We start from the raw sequence: 12,974 nt of genomic DNA, 5'->3' as shown, positions 1-12,974 counted from the left end.
TACCATGCTTCCCTTAGCACGTAGCTGCTAGTTCGAAACACTCAACTCGACATGATGGGCATGCCTCAAATGGACATGGACATGACTTAAATAAACTTCAACTTTTAACTTTCTGCCTCTTCAAAACACAATGACACGCCCAAGTCTCTGAGTGACGTGAGCATGTCCGGCTGGAGATTAGCTTTAAATGACTTCAACTTCAAACATTGGTCTTCTAAGTGATTGTAAGTTATATATGATCAAGATCCACGACTTTGTAAAACCTTCATATAGCGTCGTTAAATCTTTAAATACATCAAAAACAACTCATCTACTCATAAAAGCATTATATGATCACAACCAAACCAAATCAAGCCAAAATGAGCTATGAATAACTAATCTAGACTCGGAAACTACTTAAATGGACTCTAAAAACACGCACAATAAAAACTCCTTCTTACTTAATTCAACATGCTTTCAAAATCAAATCTATTAAACATGAATAATAGTTTTAATTGTTCAAAACATGATATAAAAATCAATACTCCAATTTATTTATTAAAACCAATTATTTAAAAATGCTTTTATTTTACAAACCATAATTCAATTCAATTAAATTCAATCTTCATAAAATCATTCAAAACATGCTTATTCAATCCAACCACATTCAAAGATATCGAGCCACCTAAACGTACCTTTGATCCTTGCTTAGCAAACACACAATCAACTTCAAGAACTTTGATTGAACACACTCTAACAATAGATATAACCTTAATCAATATAAGGTTACCAAATAATCATAACAATTAAATTAAAACTCCCAACTATATGTACATGAACCTTTTTAAAATATTTTCTCATAAACATAATTAAAATTTGATGTTATTTAATTAAAACTACTCATAATAATTTTTATAAATCCCCCGTGATAATAATAATTAATTGAATAAGAGAAGAAGAAGAAGAAGAAGAAGAAAACCAAGGAAATGAGAAGAAAGAGGTGGCGGCAGCAGGTGGCTCCCGCAGCTGGTGGCGGTGGTCACTGGCTGGTGTCAATTGCAGGCGGCAGCCGGTGGTGGAGGTGGTGCTCGACGGTGGTGATTGGCGCAAAAAGGAGAGGGAAAAAAAAGAGAATTAGAGAGGAATTAAGAGACAATTAAGAGAGTTGGTGTGAATGTTTGGCCATGAATCAGAGGGTATATGTAGGCTAGCTCATGCATGAATTATAGTTGGAAAATGTCGGAAGAATTATGGTATAAAGAATTAAGGAATTACTTGGAGATGTGATTACAGAAATATGAAAAGTTTAGATGTTAAGGTGATTAAGAATAATAGAATTATAGAATTAAGAAAATTAGTTATGAAAATATTATGGTAAAAGAGATTACTTGGGGAATAATCAAGGAAGATATAAGGTAGGAAAATAAGATGCTCAAGTATTTAGGAGATGGAAAAATGGAATTAAGGAAAATAAAAGATTTTAGGGAGGTAATTAAAAATACAATTTACTAAAATAAATCACCTAACAATTGACCATGAGGGCTGAAACTATTGAGCTTCCATAGCTCAAATTTTCGGATCCCCTTAGTGTATTTTAGGGAGTTATTTTGCTAGACTTAAGGAATTAAAAATAATTGTATACATAATATTTATGGTATAAACTAATTAATTAAGAAGATACCAATTGTTCACTAAATAAATAAACTAAGAAAATAAGATTTTCCAGCACTAGGAAAATCCAAAATCCCTAGCCAATCACTAGGAATTTCTGGACCACTCAATTAAATAATAAGATATAGTTTTTGCTTAAATTAAAATATCCAAAATATATAAATAATCCGGTTTTTGAATTAAAATAAATGAATAACTAAAATTTTATCCAAAATAATAATTAGGTTTCAAAATACTTTTCGTGCCAAAATTCAAATATCATTTTGGCTCCAAAATTCAGATAGTTATATAAATTACTAAAATACCCTTTTTAGGAAATAACAATAATTCGAAAATACATATCAAAATACGGGGTATTACAAAACCTATGCCATCAAACCTTTTTCTTTTCTTTTGTTTTTTTGGAAAACAACTATAAATGTAGGTGCAAAATAACACAATAATAGTATAAAATAAGAAAGAATAATTCAATTTGTCATTGTAAAATATTTGGCAACCAAGGACAATTCCAGGAAGAAGCTAAGAAAGAATTATGTTAATTACGAAGGTACGACAATCTTGTCCAATTGTATGAACAAGTTAAATCAACCGACACTGCTTTAATCCTTTATCAAGAAAGTGCTTCAAGCCCACCATTGAAGGGACTATCAATTGGTTACCAAAATAGAGATGAGTTTATGAAATGAGATGATGGTTAAAACAATGGTTTGGGGTAGATAGGTAGGTGACATCGAGAAGTATATATATATAATTTAGAATTCTTGGGTTTAGTTATTCTAGAAGATTATTCAAAAGATTAGATAAGACTCAGTTCAATTGAGTCTATTGCAAGTTCCTATCAAAAAGATCATCTTCAAAAAAAAAATTTCATTTTTTATCAGTTTTCAAAATATTTTCTGTAAAAATCCAAATTAGTTTTTTTTAATATTAATAAATACGAAAATAAAAATAATAATTATAAAGTTATTACTATAACATATAAATTTGAAAATGATTATAAATTTAAAATTTTATACTAGCTAGAAAATTTTGGGGTATTACAAATAAAACTTCTGGAAAGCTTGCACTTCTAGAGTATTAACAATTATGGGTTGGGGTACACAGTGGTAGCCCGTAGCATTCTGAGGCTTGTTTGATCAACATGTCCTCTTTTGGTATTTACAATTTTATTTTATAATGAAAATTATATGGGATTCTAAACTAACTTTGTGACAATGGAGTCGCGCCCATTCTTGCATCGCACTATATTTTTATTTTAAAAGGTCATTTGGGACCAAAATGATTTGGTGGGTTGGACAATATCGTCTATTGCTTACTCTAATTAAATTAAATATAAAGAGTCAAGTGGATTGGAATTGGTTAGTGAGTATGTTGAGTTGATTGAACTATTTTAGTGTGGAGTCTTGGTTAGTGAATTTATATGGAATGTTTACTTACGTTGATTAGTTGAGCATGCTAGGTGTTGTTGCTTGTATGTGCTAATTGCATGCTTTTGTGTGTTTTCTTTTGGTCATGACCTTCGCCTTTCGATGACCCTATGATGATCCAATTAATTGTATTATTGGGGAACAATATTGCACAAGTTAGTTTGATGATGTGAATTTCTGGGATTTGACAAACGCGTTGTCAAGGAATTGGTGTGATTGAGAGTATTCGATTCTTATGCTAAATTATTTATGCTTTGTTATTTCATTTATGTTTTAGATTTTGAATATTGGTTAGGTTTTAAATAAGGGCTTTTATGGTTCTAGTTTGTAAGATTTGACTTATTAGTTTTCTAAACTATTTATTTTAAAGACTTAAATTTGGTTTTTCCGCTGCAATACTTTGATAAACCCTTAACGTTTTAACACGTGGCAGTAACATACCAATAGTTCTCCTCTATTTTATTTAAATTAAGTGGTTTTGAAAAAGGGAGAATTATTGGGGTGTTATACAAACAAGCAAAAATACAAAGGATATAAAGTAATGCGGAACCGCTTAAAAGTTCGAGTGAACCGTGGGTTGGTTCGGGCGTACATCCAAAAATTTCAAGCGAGTCATGGGTAGGTTCGAGAGATCGACCATGTAGCTTAACCGCGATCTTTAAAGAAGCTGATTAAAGAATATGGGCAAACTTTTGGCCACAACAACTTAACTTCAATTTCGCATAATTTTTTTCGATTCTCACTCAAATTTGGCTTATGACCTATCATTAGAAAGCTTTTGGACTCTACTTTCATCTCCAACTTGAATCAACTGAATATTTTTTAAAACGAAAAATATATAGCTGTTTAAAGGTGCGTTTTCCTTTTTGACCAAGTAATTACTCAAGTTTGAGGCCGGTCAAATTCGAGAATTAACCACCAAGTAGCTTAGCACAAATTCATTTCACAACATGGGTCATTTCTTCAACTTCCTCCACCAAATTCCATACACCTACATCATAAGATCTTGTCATAAAATAACTAAAAGAAAAGAAAGCAAAATTAAAGACAGCAAAAGTGTGTGCTTATAAAGTTAATGAAAACAAAAGCACTCACAGCAGGATATACTATTGAACCTAAAAAAAGAATTTAAAAGCACAGAACACCACCTTTTAGTCTTTTACCAAGAGTTGCAAGAAACACAGCCTTAAAGGTTAAGGACTTAAAGGTGGTGACAAATGAAACTTCATAAAACTTTTGAACAAAAGAAAAATTTCTTGTACAACACAACATGCAGCTGGAGCAATAAAAAAGTTCATGTCTTTTCTCTTTCTCATCTTCTTCTTCTTTCTCCAGAGCTCCAAAAACCCTTTTCAATTTCCCAGGTAAAAACTCTTCTTTTCTTTGTTTGTTTTTTTTTTTTTTTTAATTAATTTTTTTTGGAAACTTTGATATACATAAACAAAAATGTTGGTATTAAGGATTCAAATTTCTGGGTTTGAGTTCCACCCATGGTATATTTTCTGACATTCTTCTGAAACCATTCTGTTTAGTTTTGTTGATTTTATTGTTTGAGATTTTGGTTTTGCTCCTTTTCTTTTAATTTTTATTTTTTTTTTGTACTTTTTTTTTTTTTTTTTTTTTTGGTTGTTGTTAATATGTATAATTGTTAATTTGTTTATTAATTTTTGTCAGTGTTCCTGTTTTACTGTCCCTTCAGTGTATTAATTATATAATTGGTTTCCTCTGAAGTAGTTAATATTTGGGATGGCATCAAAAAAAAGTTAATATTTGGGTATTTTTTTGTTCGATTAATGTAATGTGTTGTATAGTTGGCAATTTAGCACCTCCCTCGTTTTCTTTTGTAACTGATTTTTAAGGGAGATAGAAAACAAAATCTAGGAGAAAAAATAAAGAAAAGGAAAAGAGTAATCTGCTAATGGTTTGTATTTACTATGGGATATCTCCCTACTGCAGTATTGCTGCAGTCAGGGGTAGGGGTGGGGGTGATAACACCAGCGGAAAGTAAAAGGGGCCGAAGTTTGAACCTTCAACCATTGGCAACAAAAAGGTATTAATTGTGAGACATAAAATATTCCTTTGTTGCACATGTTAAAAAACGGAGGTAGTATATATGATAGCTCAACAAAATTTAGGTGGTACGGAAACCTACCAGCATCAACTATGATCCTCCCCTGGGTGGTGAATTAGTCTATGAGCTTGAATATGTAATTAGTTTGAGCACTTGTATATAAATATTAGGCTACTAGCTACATAATTTTATTTAAGAAGATTTCATAAATTTGGTACTTTTGTAATCTTGGTGTTTCGCAAATTTTCAAGATGTTGACAAAAGTAGTGGCATGTGAAATACGGAAGGAGATACTGGTCTAATGGCGCTATTTGATTTGGTATTTGGTATTTGGTATTTGGTATTGAAATTCTTAGATAACAGCATTTGTTTAAATTCTTTTTTCCCCTTGCAGCTTCATTATGAATTATTCTCTGTGAAATTACTGTTGGTGTGGCGGATAGAGGGATAGGAAGTATTGTAAGTCTTAGTACACCATGTGGCCTTGGGATGACATAGGATGATATTTAAAGAAGTGGAAAACATGTGAAGCTTTTTCTCTTTTTATGATACCTTCCTCGTTATTTGGATGTAGAAGTGATAAAGAATCAGCTTGAAACATTTGCATAATGGGTTGTGGTTCATCAAGGTTTGATAACGAAGAAAGAGTACGGATTTGTAAGGAAAGAAGGAGGACTGTGAAACAACTGTTAGGGTACAGGAAAGAATTTGCCAGTGCCATTTTAGCATACTTGAAGGCATTGAAAGACACTGGCATAACCCTGCGACAATACACTGAGTTAGAGTCGCTAGAGTTTGAGAGTCAAGTGAAATCCTCTCCACCTCTCACTCTTCCACCCGCACCTCCACGCCCTCCTCCAATTGATAGTCCTGATTCAAAGAAGCTTGAAGACGATCAAAATGGAAAGGAAGCACAGGGAGAGATTACTGAGGTTGGCGAGGGTAGTGATTGCCCCCCTCCACTGTCTCTCCGCCTGTGGGACCCCTGTGACTTACTTGAGAGTTCTTTGGGACAAGATAAAGTAGAGAGTGTATTGGTTGAAGACATGGATGAAGAAAATTGGGCTGAAGCAAGAACACAGTTTGATGATGATGATCAAGTGCATGTTACATCTGATAAAACCTCTGATGCTCTTAGAACAAATTCGCCAAATGTTGATGATAATTTGTCCTTGGTGACAAAGATGAATCATATGGTAGATAGACCCATGGTGGTGTGGAGGAAGAGAAAGACATTATCGGGCATAGTTAAGGAGCTTGATGATTACTTCTTGAAAGCATCTGCAGGTGGGAAGGAGATAGCAGTTTTAGTAGATATGAGCACAAGTAATATTTCCCTGCATCACAACTTGAAAGCAAAAAAGGGTAAGCCTTTATCCTCTACTATATTGCTACATATGACCACCTTGTTTGAGTTTTATTCTACATGCCAATAAGCTTATCGCTTCTGATTTGCATTTCAACCAGTTCACTTCTAATATCATACATATGCATATTTGTTCGTTTGTAATATCATAATAGACAATTCAGGTCCTGAATTACTGCCTCCCAAGCTTGCTTTTATTTGTTTGAAAGTATGCTTTATTTTCCCTTTTAACTGTAATTGGTTGCTTTTTCAATTTCTTGTTCTTTCGGAAGTTGGACTTATAATCAGCAACTATATCATATCCTTTCTCCAGAGTAACTGCCAGTTGTAAGACTTGTAACAAATTTGATTCTGAAAGGGACATGTTTCAAAGGAGTTAAGATAAATTTTGGTGAATAGTTTGACCACTAAAACCTGTATCTACATGGGAACTTGGCAATGTTATAGTTGGTATCTTGCGCTAGATGACCTTTATGTCTAGACTTAAAATTTTCTGTTCTACTACATAAGTGAATTCCTAGGTTGTCTTGGTAGCTCTATACTTGTCGCAACTCAAAATTTTATAAAAGTACAAGTTACTCGGAATGTGGTTCAGTTGCATGACATCTTATGAGAGCCTTTATTAGTTTATTTGTAATAGTAGCTTGAAAGAATGATTGTGTTTGACATTGATCGAGGACCACCTCTTGGAACTACCTCATATAATAAGATGGGTGATATTTCTATTAGCACGTTTCACAGGAAAAGTAGGCGTATGGTCAAAAGCTTCCTAATCATGCTTTAGGAAGTGAACTAGAAGTTTGCAACTTGTGCGTCAAAAAAATGCAGTATCCAGTTGGCTATAGCCAACAGCCGATTCTGGGTAGAGCAGTAGCTGTAAACTTTGATTAAGTAATTTCGGAAGTAGTTAGTTATTTGGAAGGATTAGTACTTGATAGGCATGGTACAACGACCTAGGATCAGATTTTGATGCTTCAACTCGCTGTCTAGTTAAGGCATTGCCGAGCTTAAAAAAAAAAAAATATGACTTGTAATTTTCTGTTGCAATTTTATAGGGCATGCATGTTGATATGCAGAGCATAACAGAGTTTTTTATTTTTTTTTCCAAACTCTGAAGACAAAACTAGCTTCAGTGTAATATGATAAACTTGCTTAACTGACAAACTTTCATTTGTCAGCTGGATGCTATTTCCCATTTGGAAAACTGTTTTTAATGTAGGTTCAATGTCTAGCAAATTGAATTAAAATCATAAACCCTTTTTCTTGGAATTTTGTAACACTATCGTTGATAGCATTTAGTTTTATCTTTAGTAAGCTATCATGACTTATCAAGTCAACTTGCAGCTGAAAAAACAGTTAATTATACTGTTTTTCTATCTGCTTCAGGGAATGAGAACAACTCTGCTCGATTGAGTTCTCTGCCATTGAACTTGTCATCTAGATCACTACAAGTGGAGAAGGATGATTTGGAGCACAGCACCCCTACTGAAGTAACTGAACCTTGCAAGCCTGGAGCACACTGCGTCACGCTTGAGAAAATTTATGCTGAAGAGCTGACACTCTACGCGGCAGTAAGGGTAAATTCTAAACATATTACATACATAAATTTTAGTAATCATAGGTGACTGACTGGATGATTCAACTAATACTTGAAGTTTTTGGGACACTTGAAGTGTGGGATAAATTTAAAAAAATGACCAAAACCATCAATTTGCAATGATCAAATGATTTCCGAAGGCAAAAGAGGATACCCAAACTGTCTGCGTTCAGGTTGTGCTAAATTCGGGGTAACAAAAACTAATAATACCACGTATGATTTAGCTTTCAAGATAAAAGAAAATAAAATTTAGTTGATTTTTCTGTTAGTATTGTACATTTGTAAAATCGAGTATAGTGTATTGTGACTGAGAATTTGATCTGTTAGTCTTAGAGGAAGATACCAAAACCAAGACTCCTAAAATTGCACCGTTCACTTTAGTTTGATTATGTGCTGTTGTTAAATGCCTAAAACTTTTTCAGCGTTATGGAATGACAAAGATTAATATAAGCTTCCCTGAAATGGACCTTATTTTAGGCAGATTACTCAAAATGATTGTACAGATAAACACATACTAATGTTAAACCATGGCTACCAGCTTATTTTTATAAAAAAAGGGGGAAAAAAGGCATCATTTCATTCAAGTGTTTAAATGATAATGCTGTAATGTTTGCAGGAAGAGGAGATGGTAAAAGTCGAGCATAAGAGAAAATCTTTTTCATTACGAAAGCTAGAAGATGATAATGGTGAATTAGACAAGATAGAGAAAACACGGTCTGCTGTCGAAATTTTGCAATCTGATATCATCCGTTTGCAAGAGTCAGTGAAAAGGACATCTGCATCAATATTAACAATCATAGACAAGGAGCTGCATCCTCAGCTTATTGTGTTACTTACCGGGTAATCATCTTTAAATGTTTGATATCTGATAAAAATTACCGAATTTTAGTACACCTTTAAAGTTTTTATTGGTGCATAGTTTTAGGTAATAAGTTGTGGTGTAGTTACCAATTATTATTTTGATGAAATCGAAGGTATTACGGAAGATGGTGGGGGTATTTTTATAATTGGATTAGATAGAGTGTGGGTCCATAGCTTTAAGTAGTGGAAAGAAAGAAGTGTTTCAAAAAGTACTGTGCCATAGCCAAAAATAGAGAGCAGCAAACTACATTGGACAAACAAAAAAGACAAGGGAACGCTAAATTGGGACAAAGGGGGTATCTCTTATAAACCATAAGTGCACGCTACTTTTGGTCCCAAGGGACTGAAAGTATTTATAAACTCCCATGTTTTCTATTGTATCTCACATGTATCTGCTTTATACAAGCAAATAATATGTTGCCTATATTAGACATCGAGTAGCCATGCTTAGCTGCTCCTAAATAGCAATCATGCAGATCACATTTCACAATGTTAGCATGTTAGCATCACTTTGCAACATCAAACATTATTTCACTATCACCTCTACAATCCCTGCCTTCCAGACAATATGTTGAGATTTAATGCTAGGTAGCTTTCTGAGAGAAGAGGCGCATAGATGGATCATTTTCTTTAGGTCAGGAATTATACATGTCCTGACTTGCTTTAAGTTCATTCTGATAAGCTCTGCTTAAGTGATCTCATCTTAATAAAGTAGTTCTCCTTCTCACCAACTCTCTTAATTTTCTACAATTTATAACCTTTAAGTCACATGCGAAAGCTGGTGAGAGAGCTCTGATAACTTCAGTGTACCCTTCTTTTTCTTCATTAGCTCAGAATTTTGATTTGTATTCAAAGATTGAATTAATCTAAAAATTAGTGGATCTTGACTGAATTTCAAATGGTGTTTGGTTAATTTAATAGTTATAAAATCTTTGTTTTTGTAAAATACTTCAGTTTTCAAGTAGCTTCTGTTTATATATATTGGGGCGTAGATTATATGTTTGACTCTATATTCAATGATTTAAGTGGTTAATTTAATATTTAGAGTGCGAAACATTGGGTTGTTTGTAAATTCTGTATTTGGTGTAATTCATATCATCTTCATTTAAATGTGCATGTATATCTCCGCATTTTAAAATTTGTTACCTCTGGCATAGGATTTTTTCCTATTTTTTGTTTTGGAAATGGTGATGCCACTGATAGGATTCCTCTCTATAGACTCTAGCTGCTGTTCATATCTTTCTGATTAGTTCTATCAATTCAGGTTTGTATACCTAGTACTCAAGGCACATTTTACACCAGAAAAATGAACATTTTATGCATCGAGGATTTGTAGTAAAAAAGAAGGATCTTTTAAAGAGTCCTGAGGATCTTTACTACTGCTTAATGAAAAACCCATTCAACTCTGAAATCATTTATCTTGCTCTAGCAAATAGAATATGGTCTTTCATATTCCTATTTTGTATGTTTTAATCACTTCCATTGACTATTAGGAAGCAGGCCTTTGTTGGTCGCCACTTTAAAACACGAATAAGCTCTTCTCTTGAACTTGCCATCTTAGAAGGGCTGCGGCCATCTTGATTAGAAACTCAAGGATTCAAAAGAGAGATGTGGAGGGATTCCCTGAGTTTATTTGGCTGAATTTTGGAAAAAAAAATACAGTGTTGTTCTGATATGATACTATTAATTGTGGACCATTTGTCGATTCTTGATGATGCTAAAGCATAGAAATACTTCGTATAACAAGTCATTTTCCTTTGCCCTCAAAAGAAAACTAAATTATGACATTTTGCAGGCTCATTCAAATGTGGAAAACAATGAATGAATGCCATCAAATTCAGATTCAAATCTCACAGCAGGTGCTACTTCTAACCAGTCACAACACAGAACCAATCACTGAAAATCATCGTGAAGCAGCTATGCAGCTTGAGGGTGGGGTCAGCTTTTGGTACAATAGCTTTTGTAGACTCACAAAGTCCCAAAGAGATTACATAGAATCCCTGTGCAAGTGGATTCAGCTTACTGACTGTGCTATAGACGGTGAAAATCAGAACTGCTGTCCTTCTGAGGTCCGAACACTCTGCCAGAATTGGCTGCTTGCCCTTGATAGACTACCTGCTCAGGTACTGAGCTTCTCAATTAGTGTCATTTACATATTAGATTTGGGTTCAGTTTTATACAACACGAACTGCAGGTGGTTCGTCCAAGTTTATTATTGTTATTCAAATTACACATTCATAAATGACAGGTTGTTTCAGAGGCCATTAAGAGCTTTCTTAAGGTTATACGATCAATAAGATTGCAGCAACAGGAAGAATTCAACCTGAAGAAAAAAGTTGACAAGTTGGAGAGGAAATGGCTGAAGGAACTAGAGTCACTAAGTGAGATTGAAAAAAAGCTTCAAGTAAGCAATAGGTTTGCAGATATGGAATCTGGTTTAAGCCCGAAGCATCCATTATCTGTCAAACGTGCAAAAATTGGTGACTTACAAAAGATGCATGAAAATGAGAAGGCTAGGTATTTGAGTTCTATCCAGATTAGCAGGGCCATGACCTTAAGTAAACTGCAAAAAAGCCTACCGCATGTCTTTGAAAAACTGACAGAATTTTCAAATGCCTGCAAGCAGTTTTTCGAGACTGTTCTTAACCATGCTGACCAAGTTTACAACGCTGATGAGAGCACACATGCTGATGGCTAAAATTTTGCAGGACTTATCAGTTATCACCCAAGGTCTGATAAAATTTGTGTGCTATTGTCATTGGCAATTCGGCTTTGTGTTCCTTGATACATATGCAAGCTTTTAACTAAACACTGCTATGATGAATTTATTTTGCTGATCTTCATAATTAAAATTTCCACTTGCATCTATGACCAATTGTAGAATGTGCATAAATGGACTTGGATATGTTGTTTTGGAACCAAATTTATAAATTGATAACTTATAATATATATATATATATATATATATATATATATATATATATATATATATATATATATATATATATATATATATATATATATATATATATATATATATATATAGGGGAGGGATCCGGTAAGAACCCCACCTTATATAAGAACCCTTTCTTATGTAAGAACCCTAATTATGTTCTAAACTTTTTCCTACGTTCTAAATTTTTTTCAACTTATGTTCTAAAGTTTTTCCTATAGTCGAAAATTTTTCTTATTTATGTTCCAAAATTTTTCCAATGTTCTAAATTTTTTTTTAGATTATGTTCTAAATTTGTTCCTATGTTCTAAATTATTTTTTGGAAAAATTGTCAAAAATAATATGACCTTTCAGCGGTCCGCCAAAAACAAGTCGAACTTTTGATTAATTCAGAATAATACAACCTTTTGTGGCTATCCGCTTTAAACGAGTTAGGATACCTACAACCTTAATAACCGGTTAAATTTATAAATTTTTTCATTAAATTCGTTTAATAATCTAATGAACTCTTTATTAAAACTCTACTTATGATTAATTAATAATTAAAACAATTAAAAAAAATTTAAAAAAACCTCCTCCACCACCAGCCACCCCTTCCCCAGCGACCTTCCCCTTCCCCGGCGAATGCCAACCCAGTCCCCGGCGCCGGCCGCGCCCAAATCTCTCCTCCCCCGCGCCGGCCGCGCCCAGATCTCTCCTCCCCCGGCGCCGACGTCAATCCTCATCCGCGCATCCCCCTTCTCTCTTCTCTCTTCCCCATGGAACCACCGAAACCCTCCTTCACTTCTCTCTTCTCTCTTCCCCATGGAACCACCGAAACCCTCCTTCACTTCTCTCTTCTTCGCGCCCAGATCTTCCCCATAAAACCACCTGAAACCTATCCCTTACCCTCGAAAAACCCTCTGCGAAATCCTAGGGAGGTCTGTTTAAGGTTTATCGACGGGGAGGGATGGGTTTTAGGTGGTTTTGTGTGGGAGGTGGGTTTCGAAGATGGTGGTTTTGTGGGGAAGAGAGAAGATAGAAGGGTCAAACCACGCGCTGGGGAGGGG

At 34.2% G+C, this 12,974-nt stretch overlaps 1 protein-coding gene across 2 annotated transcripts; it reads left to right on the top strand.

The window, feature by feature from the left end:
- Positions 1-4,257: 4,257 nt before the first annotated feature.
- On the top strand, positions 4,258-11,835 carry LOC145611936 (protein ALTERED PHOSPHATE STARVATION RESPONSE 1-like). 2 transcript variants are annotated; one of them, XM_081667318.1, is made up of 6 exons: positions 4,258-4,441; positions 5,723-6,513; positions 7,901-8,091; positions 8,728-8,951; positions 10,768-11,095; positions 11,221-11,835. In XM_081667318.1, exons 2-6 carry the CDS (start codon positions 5,757-5,759, stop codon positions 11,668-11,670), a joined length of 1,950 nt encoding a protein of 649 aa, XP_081523444.1. In that variant the 5' UTR covers positions 4,258-4,441; positions 5,723-5,756; the 3' UTR covers positions 11,671-11,835. The 2 variants fall into 2 exon arrangements, with proteins under 2 accessions (XP_081523444.1, XP_081523443.1); XM_081667317.1 differs by having other exon boundaries at positions 5,543-6,513.
- The last annotated feature ends 1,139 nt before the right edge of the window (positions 11,836-12,974 follow it).

Source organism: Chenopodium album, chromosome 24, assembly GCF_948465745.1.
Source record: "Chenopodium album chromosome 24, dcCheAlbu1.1, whole genome shotgun sequence".
Lineage (NCBI taxonomy): Eukaryota > Viridiplantae > Streptophyta > Magnoliopsida > Caryophyllales > Amaranthaceae > Chenopodium > Chenopodium album.
Note: the sequence above shows the minus strand (reverse complement) of the source record. Positions and strands in the feature narration are given on the sequence as shown.